This window comes from Hippocampus comes, unplaced genomic scaffold (assembly GCF_001891065.2).
Source record: "Hippocampus comes isolate QL1 unplaced genomic scaffold, H_comes_QL1_v1.1 scaffold85, whole genome shotgun sequence".
Lineage (NCBI taxonomy): Eukaryota > Metazoa > Chordata > Actinopteri > Syngnathiformes > Syngnathidae > Hippocampus > Hippocampus comes.
In genome coordinates, this window is record NW_017805540.1 from 1,192,986 (window position 1) to 1,205,580 (window position 12,595).

General features: G+C 41.1%; 1 protein-coding gene across 3 annotated transcripts in view; it reads right to left on the reverse strand.

Annotated features, from left to right (window-relative positions):
• Nucleotides 1-2,597: 2,597 nt before the first annotated feature.
• dpp6b (dipeptidyl-peptidase 6b) overlaps nucleotides 2,598-12,595 on the reverse strand; it is an 82,758-nt gene continuing 72,760 nt past the window's right edge. For all 3 annotated transcript variants that reach the window (XM_019879209.1, XM_019879208.1, XM_019879210.1), the window contains exons 9-26: nucleotides 11,155-11,309; nucleotides 10,928-11,025; nucleotides 10,692-10,818; nucleotides 9,480-9,518; nucleotides 9,269-9,376; nucleotides 9,111-9,202; nucleotides 8,986-9,033; nucleotides 8,772-8,884; nucleotides 7,735-7,782; nucleotides 7,547-7,645; nucleotides 7,371-7,440; nucleotides 6,914-7,108; nucleotides 6,763-6,817; nucleotides 6,586-6,688; nucleotides 5,528-5,583; nucleotides 5,359-5,431; nucleotides 5,191-5,264; nucleotides 2,598-4,811 (exon numbers count right to left, since the gene is read on the reverse strand). In XM_019879209.1, coding sequence (XP_019734768.1) covers nucleotides 4,665-4,811; nucleotides 5,191-5,264; nucleotides 5,359-5,431; nucleotides 5,528-5,583; nucleotides 6,586-6,688; nucleotides 6,763-6,817; nucleotides 6,914-7,108; nucleotides 7,371-7,440; nucleotides 7,547-7,645; nucleotides 7,735-7,782; nucleotides 8,772-8,884; nucleotides 8,986-9,033; nucleotides 9,111-9,202; nucleotides 9,269-9,376; nucleotides 9,480-9,518; nucleotides 10,692-10,818; nucleotides 10,928-11,025; nucleotides 11,155-11,309 — 1,700 coding nt within the window. In that variant the 3' untranslated portion in view covers nucleotides 2,598-4,664. The remainder of the gene's footprint in view (nucleotides 4,812-5,190; nucleotides 5,265-5,358; nucleotides 5,432-5,527; nucleotides 5,584-6,585; nucleotides 6,689-6,762; nucleotides 6,818-6,913; nucleotides 7,109-7,370; nucleotides 7,441-7,546; nucleotides 7,646-7,734; nucleotides 7,783-8,771; nucleotides 8,885-8,985; nucleotides 9,034-9,110; nucleotides 9,203-9,268; nucleotides 9,377-9,479; nucleotides 9,519-10,691; nucleotides 10,819-10,927; nucleotides 11,026-11,154; nucleotides 11,310-12,595) is intronic.

Genomic DNA, 12,595 nt, shown 5'->3' on the forward strand with positions numbered 1-12,595 from the left:
TAGTAAGGCGTTTTGGGCTGAAAAAAACGACTATGTATACTAAGGCGTTTTTGGCTTAAAAAAAACGACCATGTATCGTAAGGCGTTTTGTGCCAAAAAAAATGACCATGTAATAAGGCGTTTTGGGCCGAAATAAATGACCATGTATAGTAAGGCGTTTTGGCCGAAAAAAACGACCATCTATAGTAAGGCGTTTTGGGCTGAAAAAAACGACTATGTATACTAAGGCGTTTTTGGCTTAAAAAAAACGACCATGTATCGTAAGGCGTTTTGTGCCAAAAAAAATGACCATGTAATAAGGCGTTTTGGGCCGAAATAAATGACCATGTATAGTAAGGCGTTTTGGCCGAAAAAAACGACCATCTATAGTAAGGCGTTTTGGGCCGAAATAAATGACCATGTATAGTAAGGCGTTTTGGCCGAAAAAAACGACCATGTATAGTCAGGTGTTTTTTGGGGTGAAAAAAACGACCATGTATCGTAAGGCGTTTTGTGAAGTGTACCTTGGTGAGTGTGACCACGGATATTTGTGCGGAGAAGAGAATCAGAAAATGGATGGTCACGCACATTTTTGAGAACGCACAGGAAGGCTGGAATCCAAATCTGCACCTCCGCAGCGCGGGACCAACGAACTAACCATTTAACTACCAGCGAGGGAATAAATGCTCTATATTTTCCTTCGGTGTGAGTGTGAGCGCGAATATTTTTGTGGGGAAAGCGATCAGAAAATGGATAGCCATGCATGTTTTTGAGAACACACAGGAAGATTGGAGCTGTAATCAAAACCTGCACCTACACAGTGCAACGCCGACGCATTAACCATTCGACTACCAGTCAGGTGATCAACAGAAACTTCCGCTGTCAGGCTACATGCCTTCCTGGTTCCCGCTCTACTCTTCCCACCGTCTCCGATCAGTTCCGATGATGATCACGTCATCACTTCGGGTCATTTCGAGCCAATTTGACATACAGTTTGTCAAATAAAGGGTTAGCTGATTGCCCCGAAAAATAAAGATGTGCCCTTCCTTTGGCAGCAATGATTTGAATCACCAGCTCAGTGATATGTGGCTTTCTGGTCATTAAATCCACCGTGAATCCCCTGCTGAATGGAGAAAAGTCCTTGAAAAAATTGCTCAATTAGCCCTCAAAATTCCTGAAAAGGTCCATAAATAAAAAACAAGTGGAAGAGTGGGAACCCTGTTAGGATTTAAAATAGGGTTGAGGTTTTTTTACTTGGGTGAGGGTTTCATATTGTGATTCCGAAATCGGGTATGGATTTTCAAATTAAGTCTTTCAAACTAGGATTACTGTTGAGAAGCAGGGTTTTAAAATAGGGGCCGCAGAGTTTCAAATTAAGGTTGGGCTTGAAACCCATGTTTGAATCTAAAGTTTAAACCCTCACTCAAGTATCAACCATAAAAAATTAACTCGTTTGAAGCCCAAATTGAAATTTAAAACCCTAATTTGAAACCTAACACTACTTTGAAATATTAACCCTTATTTGAAGCCCTAATTTGAAATTCTAACCTATTTGAAACTCTATACCAGGGGTGTCAAACTCATTTTTGTCAGGGGCCACATTGTAGTTCCGGTTTTCCTTGGAGGGCCGTTATGAATTTTGGGAAACCTTATATATGTTTAATCCCCTCCACATATTACATACACAGCGCACAAAAATTGATGGCTAACTAGCTTTCAAATCAGAAGTCATGAATAATGACTGTTATTGTGGATTACATATGACAACTTGAAATTTTGGTTCAGACTTTAGCAACCATCATGGAACTTGACATGCTTGATTTGCTTTCGCGGGCCACATAAAATGATGTGGCGGGCCAGATGCTCTAAACCAATATAAAAATCCTAATTTGAATCCCAAATGTGAAACCCTAACTCATGTATAAAACCCTAATTTGAAATCCTAACCCTAGGTTGTAACTCTGTTGAAACTCTAACCCTATTTTGAAATGCTAACGTAAAACCCCAATCCAAAACCTAATATAAAACACTGAACCTACTTTGAAGCCCAAATTTGAAACTCCAACCCTAGTTTGAAACCCTACTTTTTTTATTTAGGTTGAGGTAAAAAAATGTGGTTCATTAATGGTCTTTTGTAAATATCGCAACTTTGCATTTTCATCTCTTTATTATTAATTAATCAATTGTTTGGGTCGTAACATTTACGAGTAAACTGAAGAACATGGTGACCATTTTACAAGTGGATGATGTTGGTGTTTCTAAATTCCGAGGTCTTTGAAGGCACCGCACTCCAGATTTGCGTTCGAGTTTGACTGTGATTGGCGGAGAACGAGGAAGCCAGCGTGTTACACAAATAATAGTATTGTTGCTCTACGGGAGTTCTGTGTGCCGTTGTTGTCACTGCTTTCGGCCGACAGTATCCTGCTGACTAGTTGCAATACAATAAACATCAGAGATAAATACAGCAGCATCTCCTTCGGGACATTTCAGATTTGCTTTTGTTATGTTGCCTGCAATGCTGCCATCGTCCACTAGAGTAAGCTGTTTTTCCGTAACAGAAGTTGGCTCCACCCGCAAAAAAAAAAAAAAAGACGAAAAACAAAGCCGCCCGAAGTTGAAGGTTCAAAATGCTTTATGTACAAGTTGCACATACGACATAAAGACTCCAACAATGTCTTGTTTTATACACTTTGTACATTAGATGACTACAAACCACTGACGCCAAGTAATTTGACTTTGAGAGAGATAATTTTAGCCATTGAGCACACAAAATTCACAACATAATGATACTTCAACATAGAGGACTCTCCCGAGAAGCTGATTGTAAATCTACATTTACAAACCAGTACAATATCTTCCACGCACATATTAGATGTGTCAAAGTTGACCGATTTTTCTGTAAAATAGTTTTTCTTGCTCCCAGAGAGAACTAAAATCCTGTTCCCTCACTTCTGTTGTCAAGTGGGCTTCGAACATTGAACGTCTTCCCACTTTTAAGGCACGGTGACTAAAAAGAACACAAAAAAAGTGCACACTATTGAATATTTTTACACATTTGATGGACTACAACATTGTGCCTTTGATCTGTCAAACTGATGCAGCCACACAAACATACAAAGGAGTATTAGGGCCACCTTCCAAATAAAAAAATATTAATTACGAGGGTCCCGGGACAGCCAATCGCAATAATAATCTTACATAAAAAACGGAAAATGTGCATGTCGATAAAAAAAAAGTGGTATACTCTAAAAGCTGAATTAATAATTTTAAAAACTGCTTTCATAATATTACGACTTCAGTCTCAGAGTGGAATTTTTTTTCTTTTGAGTTTCTCCTCAATACTCCTTTGTACAAAAGACACACAGCACGAATAGGACGGGAAAACATCAAACAGAGAGTACTGTACTCGTCAACACATCAACCAGTGAATTCATTGGCAAGGTCACCAGAAACTGGTCATTCAGTCTCCGTGTCGATAGGGCGCGATATTTTGGACTGGAAAGTGCTGGTTTCCCGTAGGTGTCATCTCAGTCCTTTCACTGCTCCATCCAACAAATCTATTGAACTATTGAACATTAACCTGATTTTATTTTGAATGTATACTTCCATATCAAACTCACAGACCACAAGACGAGGTACACTCTTGCCAGTCTTGGCATCCAAAATAAAAACGCTATTCAAAATTGTGCCTTCACAAAGATAATAATGCTCAGTTTTGATTCACATGGTTAAAATGAGTAAATGGTAAAGGTCGAGTTTAAGCCTTACACATCTTAAAAAGTAACACAGTTACTTCCTTGATATACTAGACTTTAAAATGAATGTTTTAAAGTCAAGTATATTTACTAGTTTACCGATTGCTTGATTTGAAAAGTAACCAAGTTAGATTGCAAGTCACTTTATTAGTTACATTCAACAGATACCAACAACCCCGCTCAACAAAATTCACCGCCGGTTTTGCCAGGAATTAATTTGAAGTGCATTTTTAACATTGGTGTTTAAGAATAGAACAACAACCACAAATTAAATTAGTAACAAGTAAAATAAAGAGGAAAATATCAATTAAAAACAGCAGCAGGTGCTGTGCATACCTTGGCCTCTTAGAGGCAGTGTGGTGCACACATGATGATAGACTTAAATGAAAATAAAAAGAGTAGATGAAGAAAGTGTCAAACTATTGAAATCGAGTCCCCCCCACAGATTAGGAGCAATATATGTCCTTGAGTTTGTGGATGAACATTCCTTATTTGAAAGCTGATGCAAATCTTTGCTAGTCGGTCACAAGAAGCCAAAATTGAAATCACGATCAAAACTGAGCATTAGACTCTGTGTCAAAATATGACAGGTTTGGTTACGGGACGCATTAGATTGTACCTACTCATTTTTCCACTGAGTTTTCATTTTCTGGCCTGCAGGTTGTCAATATTCCCGCAGGTCTCACCAGTTTGCAAGGGTTTTCCATTCGTCCTCACTGGCACCATAAACGTCTGATTCTTTTAAAGGCGCAGGAGGATGCTTTCACTTTCCCTCTGGTGGGCAGCAGCCGAGGACAGCATGGAGGGTGGAAGCAGAGCCCTGTGCAGGTTGGACACTTCACACTCGGGTGGCTTTATTTTGTTTCGCATTGCATATTGTGCTGTGTGAACTGGCCAGGGCGGGAGGCGGGGGTGGCTCGGTTATCAGGTTTAGCTGTCGTCCTCGTCCACTTCCTGCTGCTCGTCCTTTGGCACTTCGGGTAGCCGGAAACACTCCCCGAAAAAGTTGACCAGTGAGCAACTCAAGTGCTTCTGGGTGTCTTCGTTGTGCAGGAAGTGGCCCTCGTCCGGGTAGATCTGATCAGGGGAACAACTTTATCATTTCAAGATTATAGTCGAGGCTGGCCCACAAATAGTGAAAATCTGCATAAACTGACACCCATTGAAATATGTGTGGGTGGGCCAATAATAATGTTTTTTTTTTTTTTTAAACTTCATTAAAAAAGTTTTAAAAAAACAAACAAACAGTGATAAACATTCAATGTGTTTTCCACAAAAAATGTCGGGAGAAAAAAAAAAACAAAAACAAAAATAAAAATATTTTAAAATATTGAGAAAAAATGTGATTACTGTCCGGTTGGTGTATCAGCTGCCAATGAAGACGATCCATTCGAAACCTCTTCAGCAAACCCAACGCACACACGCACACGCACACACACAAACGCACACATCTTACCTGAAGCGTATAATTGGCTTTCTTGCTGATTAAATGGTTGATAAACTTGGCGGTGTGCTGAAAGTGAACTTTTTCTATAGACAGAGAGAATTAAAACAGTTAAAAAAAAACAAAAACAACAAGGTATCTTATAGTCTTTGTAGAACAGTTTAAAGGGTGACTGGATACCATCTGCAGTGGGGTGGATGATCAAGTACTGCTTCTGCAACAGCTGACCTGCTCTGTGAGCTAAATTTGACATCTGGGGAGGTGAGGGGGTGGGGGGGGGGAATGCTCAGTCATCAACACACTCTTACTTGAAGACTGATTGGAGAAAAAAAAGGTATTAAATTGATACCGTGTATACTCTGGTGTCAGTCTTTGAGCCCAGGTATCGTTCCGAAAATGCCGACACTGTGGTTCAGAAAGGAGAAAAAAAAAACTATTGAGACAGCAGATAACGTAATGGAATTCTTTTCCTGTACTGCCACATGGCTGTGTTCATAAAAAGGAGCCAGCTTGATGCTGAAGCAGGTGTGAAACTTGACGAGAGACCTCATTGATGTGTTCAAATGATATTAAATGACCTGTAAGTTCATTTTCAAACTGCTATGTTTCTGTTTATTTTTAGTTAGTTTATTTGAATTTTTCGGACATTTTGTATTTATTTTAACGACATCAACAAAAAAATGTATACATGAACCTGGGAAGTTAATTTGTTAAAGTAATCAAATGTTCAAAACCGGTTTGCCTCCACTTACCGTATTTTCCGAAATATAAGGCACACCTTCAATGAATGGCCTAGGTTAAAACTGTGTTCATGTATATAGGGCGCATAGAATAGAAGCTACAATAGTGGCTGTGGTTGCGTTATGCATCCACTAGATGGAGCTACGCTGAAGGGAATATAATACAATATAATACTGTTTTTTTATATTGAGCTTTCACGACTGCTGCAGCTGTAACAAAGCGCCTTACAGAACATTTAAAATACTACGTCCGAGAAATCAGAATATTGATCCATCTATAAGGCGCATCGGATTATAAGGCGCAATCTCGGCTTTTGAGAAAATTGAATGCTTTTAGGTGCGCCTTATAGTGCGGAAAATACGGTACTTTCTTTTAATTTAACGACTTTCGCAATAGTGTTCATACATAACAAATACTGTACTTTGCATTTTTTATAGATTTTGTGAAATTACTTTTACGTTCCCAGTTATCCATTCCTTGAGATACCTGTAGACCTCCAAGGAAGTTAATGTGATGGGTTCACTATTAAATGAAAGGGTCAAATTTTATTTTATTCTATCGTAGTAGAAATTAGGTTCGTGTTATATCTGTATCACAATATCTGGCAGAGACATGCATAATCTGAATGAGCCTTGCCCAGTAACCCATAGGAAACCAAGAGTTCACCGTAAAGCTCGAAATCTGTGATGGGCGAGACTGCAGTTCCACATTTAAGCTGAGTGAACTCATCGGAGCTCAGCAGCAGAGTGGCTAAATATCCTCCATAAGCCTGCACAACAAATTGAGATGGACATGTTAGATGTACTTTTCGCTTGAGAAAGACCTGCAGAATCAAAATATTACCTTTCCATACACTCCCATACGCGTCCTGTCAATGTAATGCTCTTTGGATATGAACCTGGCAATGACACAGGATACATAAACAAACTGCAGTTTAGCTAGAAAAAAGAAAAAAAACTCAAATTGGAATTTGGAATCCACAAAAAAGTCTGACCTGAGCGCCTCCAGCTGGTCCCGCTCCTCCAGCTTCCCCAACCTCTTGTGCACTTTGTGGAGGAGGTTGGTCCCCTGGAAGCCGCTGCCGTGGCCGTCGAAGCGGACGACCACCGTGCTGAAGCTGCTCACCAGGATGGTGGCCCAGTCCACCTGGAACTGCTCGGTGACCATCTGGCCGCCGGGCGTCCCGTCGCTGTGTTTTGGGAGAAGACAAAAGTCAAGCTTTAAGTCACATGGCCGAGGTGTCCCTTCCTGATTCTCGAGTTTCAGAAGCTAACAATTAACTCCCTCGACATTGTGGGGTCTCGCTTAAGCGGTTCACTGAGTCAACAGGGAGAATAAATCAATCGATAAAAATAACTTGAATGTTGCAGATTCAACTTCTGTAGATGTCAGCTCCCAAATGTAGGCGACAACGTGAACAAGTGTAGACATTTGCGTTTCGTCGTACTTACACTAGCAGCAGTAAGGGGTAATGGGCTGTGTTTACAAATCCAGCCGGCTTCAGAATCTGCATGGTGAGGGCTGCAGCACACACAAAACAGTGAAAGGAGTTATTGTTTAATTTCATTTTATTTTATTTTATTTTTGGAAAGCTCGTATGGTACTGTCGCTGTTTTCAAACGCCTACAGTAGTCGTCGATGGTGATGGTCTTGTACTCCACTCTTGGCATCTGCATGTTGTTGTACGTGATGTTGACTCGCTCGTTCGTCTCCACGTCCAATAGCTCTGCACATAAAGGCGCCAGACGAGCTGCGCATGATATTCTGTACAGCTAAGTTACGGCAAATATAAAAGATTTCAGAGTGGACTCTTACTCTGTTTGTCTTCTGTTCTGTAAATGGCCACACTGGGAATGTCGGGCCCTATGAAGAAGAAAAAACAAAGTTATATATACAGTATTTATATCTATTTAGATATATCTAGGCGACCTGGTGGTCCAGTGGTTAGCACATCGACCGTACAGTGCAGAGGTAGCGGGTTCAATTCCAGCTCCGGCCTTCCTGTGTGGAGTTTGCATGTTCTCTCCGTGCCTGCGTGGGTTTTCTTCGGGGTACTCTGGTTTCCTCCCACATTCCCAAAAACATGCATGCATGGCAGGCTGATTGAACACTCTAAAATTGTCCCTAGGTGTGAGTGTGAGTGCGGATGATTGTTCGTCTGTGTGTGTCCGGCTGGCAACCGGTTCAGGGTGTCCCCCGCCTACTGCCCGAAGACAGCTGGGATACGCACCAGCATCCCCCCCACGACCCTTGTGAGGATCAAGCGGATCGGAAAATGAATGGATGGATAGAGATATCTAGATAGATATATGTACATTTTTTTAAACCTTTTCTGATAGTTTAAAATCAATATCACAATATCATTTCAAAGCCAACTTACAACATAACACTGTCATCCTTTCAGGGACGGCGGTTACCACAGTGGACAGCTTATTATGTTATCAGGTTGCAGGGTGCTTGAAAGGGCTTCTTGTTATGATTTCGATCAAGTGCAACTAAAGTGATGCCTTTTTAACCCATACAAAATAGAATTTGCAGAGCCATCACAAGACCTCCATTGTTTGTTATCTTACTAGCCAATAGCAACAACATCCAAGACTTTTTCTGTCACAACTTTCGCTAACAACCCAGGCTAAACTTAATTCCTTCCCGGCAAAGAAAGATCGTAGAGAAATTGAGATACAGTATATCCCTTCAACGTGCTAACTTCACAGCAATTACTACTTTGCTGTAAGCTTGGTCTTTTGTGGCATCTTGTGACATTAAAACCGCAAATAGCTGGGGGTTTTCCTCCCCCCCTAGCAGAGGAAACAAAAAAATCATAAATCGGATCTGGCTTGGAGGTGACTCACCTTTACAGCTGAGTAGAAAGTATTGCATGTTGTGACTAAATGACACGTCCACGTAGCCGCACTTGAACTGGCAGGACAGGCAGCAGCGGTTGAACGGAGGAATCGTGTCCGTGCTGGAAAACGCCGTTGTACGCATGTGACTTTATGCTCCTTTCACGCTAACTCCAAAAGCCAACTGCACTCGCACAGCAACGGGCGCAGAGGAAGCTCCTACCTGTACAAGTGTCTCCGTTTGGGGTCGTCTTCTGTGCTCAGGAAGTATCTGGAAAAGAAGCCGCAGAAGTGAGCGCCGATAGTTTGACACCGCAAAGGTGTACGTTCGTAAGTCACCAAACTGACATGAGGTTCCTCTGGTGGTTGTAGGCCAGGATGTTGGTGATGTCCCAGTCTCCCGACGTCAGCGATTGAAGGACGTCCAAGCTCGTGTTAGGCTAGGACGAATACAAAGTCAACATCGCACCTCTCGAGGAGAAACATCCAACGGTGCGATACCATACCATGGAGGTGGACATAGAAATGTGGAAGAACTTTCCTCTCCCGCCCTGAGGAATCGCTCGCGTGAAAAAGAACTTGTGTCCGTCGTGTGAGAAAAGCGGCGCTTCGTTCTGCAGCCAGGAAGGAAATTGTGCGTGTTTACGGTGCGTACACCGGGCGCACATCGTTTTGTTTGTGTGCTACAATCGCACACCGGCGATGTTTCGCACCTACCTGTCTGTGCAACCATCTTGTGCTCTCATCTTCATGTTTCTAAAAGTCACATTAGGATATTATTTAGACTTTCTCAGTCACAAAGTTACATCAAGTAATAAATTTACCGTGCATTCTTTTTGGTGAAAAAAAAAATGATCGGCGAGTGTCAATGGGTTAGATAGTGATTCAAATGTTAGGAACAGAGTTAAGAATCAGAAATGAACATCGTTTGCCATCACGTGCCAGAAAAGAGGCGAAAAAAAATGTTGATCATTGTTTTCCAAAGCAAAATTAAACGTTTTATTTTGATTCAAGGCAAAGGTTATCAGCCTGTTTTCATGGAGGACAACAGAAATCGGAGAACATTTTCTGTTGAGAAGCTGCAATTTTGAGCATTTGGGCAATTATTATTTAACCCTTTCAGGGACAGCGGTCACTCCAGTGGACATCTTATCATGTTATCAGGTTACAGGTTATGAAAGGGTTAAAAAAAAAAAAAAACTAAATGATGAATAAATCAGCAAAACTAATTATCGGTTAATGCAAGAATCAATTCATTATCGATTCATCGTTGCACCTCTAATCTTTTTTTTCCCCCATTCTATATATTTTTTTCTTAATTCAATTATGCAATTGGGGTAAATTCAAATTACTATGACAATATATTTTCAATGTCCCACACACATATCGTATGTGGTGAATTTGAATTGAACAGAAGTGAATTGTTGTCATTTTCAGCCTCTGACACACACCGTTCACCAGAAAATGATTATGTTTTACCACAATCATTTTCTGGTGATCTGTATTTCAAATTGACACCAATTACTGTATGAAGTATTTCACTGTGTCAGGAAAGTTAAACATGAAATATCTGCTATTTGGCCACATGGGGGCAGGAGTATGTATTTTTCCCAGTCCTTTTAACCCTTTCATGTACCCTGTAACCTGATACTGTAGCATGATATGCTGTCCACTCTAGTGACCGCTGTCCCTGAAAGAGTTCTAATAAAGTCTTTTAAGGTCAACCTGATCGCATTCGAAACAGCTTCTTCAAAATATTTTGGTGCAAATCCCATGCGCTGTCTTACATAATTTTTTGGGATGCAAAAACAAAACAAACAAACCCAAAAAGACAAACAAAAAAACAACTGTTGTTTTTGCGTGAATCTTTTCTGCTAATTATATTCACTTCCAAACAATGAATGCCACGCATTTTGCAGAATGTTGCACCTTGATGCAGACACCCGTGGTTGCCTCACACAGTGTCAAAATGGAGTTGTTCTGGGCTCTGTTCAGCCAGTTGACAGCCAGTTTGGTGCTTGTGGCCCATTTCACCATTGTGATGTAATATTCCCTCCTGGAACAAAAAAACAACAAGGACCATGCAGGATGAGTCTGGACTAGCCTCTGCCCAGATCAGCTTAGCTACTTAAGCATATTACTGACACCTTCAAACGGGCTCTCACCCGATTCGTGGGTCATCGGGTTTCTTCATGACCACAGTGTGCAAAGGACCATTGAGGCTCACCACTGACAGGTGCACCACAGGGTTTTCCTCCCCAGCCTGCAGAGGCCCGAAGGAAAGCAGATATACAATATGTCCGTTTGGGTTTCAGGTGCGACACCAAAAGCTGAGAGTGCGGTCGGTTTCGCTGTCGAACGACAACATCAGCATGTTTGTGTCGTGAGTTACCTTTGGGTAGTGGTACTCCAAAGTGTTGGGATATGGCGTTCCTGTGAAGAAGGGGACTTCCATTTTTGGCACCAACGTGTCATTGATTGTCATGTAGGCCAGACGCAGGCCGTCGGGAGACCACCAGTGGGCCTTGTAGCTCTGCAGGATCTCCTCTGGGACCACCAAAAATGAAAAAAAAATAGACACAAATGCAAAATAATGAATTACGGTAATTAAAAAGATATTATAGAAACACAGGGGGGTCGCCTGCCAGCTTGCTTGAAAAAATAGCTAACCACTCATCGGACATTGTGATTTCCTAGGAATGTATATTGTAGAATTGGTCATTTAAAAAATTTGAACACTGGCAGAGATTTCTAGAAAGTGTTGCATATTGATATGTTCCTAATTATTGTGAGAAATAATTAAGATGATCAGTGTCCTCTCATAAATATCATTTAATATTCAAAATAGCACATAATAATAGCATTCTTAGTGGCCATATGAGCAAATGTGTTATTTCAGGAGTGCGTATCAAACTGGTAGCCCTTTAAATGAATCAGTACAGTAAGAAGTAGCTCTGAACTTCAAAAAGGTTTGTGACCCCTCATCTAACACATTCATACAATTTTAAAATTTAAAATAAATATAAAAATGTTAAGATGCACCATAGAAAATAAGGAGGAACCGCGCAATAATATTAACAATGATAATCATAAAAAAAAAATGGTGCCTTGATTCAATTGATCCACTGTTACAGTATATTAAAGTTTCCTCCAGCAGGGGGCACTATGGCTTCATGGAAAGCAGCGGTCCCGCTTCATTTTTTTTCCATGGGATAACACATGGAGAATGATTGTGCGTCTTTATTTATGAAGGTTTTACGTGCATTGAGTAACATCAAAGTGCATTGGCTGAATGCTCTGATATGATGTACTCGGTGTTTCGAAGCCGTTGCGCAATCTGCTCGAATCCAAGAGGAACAATTCTTCACAGGTTCTTGGACTCCGAGAGCAGCTGGCGCAGCCCTCGCACGATTCCCTCGGATGATGTGTAAAAGTTGCCATCGCAAAAATCAAGTGCAAATAAATCACATTTCATTTGTGCGGCTCAAGGATGACAGCAGCACTGAGGGACAATACAACCTAACCTTCACTCTGTGTGTGTGTGTGTGTGTGTGTGTGTGTGGGGGGGATAAATCCTTACTGAGGTAGCGGGAAGACCGCCACAAAACAAATCTTCGCACGGTAATGAAAACGGATTACATCTTTCATTTAGCTTTCTGCCCCCTCCCCCCAAAAAAAAAATAAAAATAATAATCCTATTTATGAGGACATGATTACAGCCGACCCCCTCACAGTAGTTCACCAAAATTACAGATCCTCGCTTCATAACCGGCATTCTGTAATTGCATTACACATTCACAGCAGTCAGTGATTATTATTAAAAGCCCCCCCCC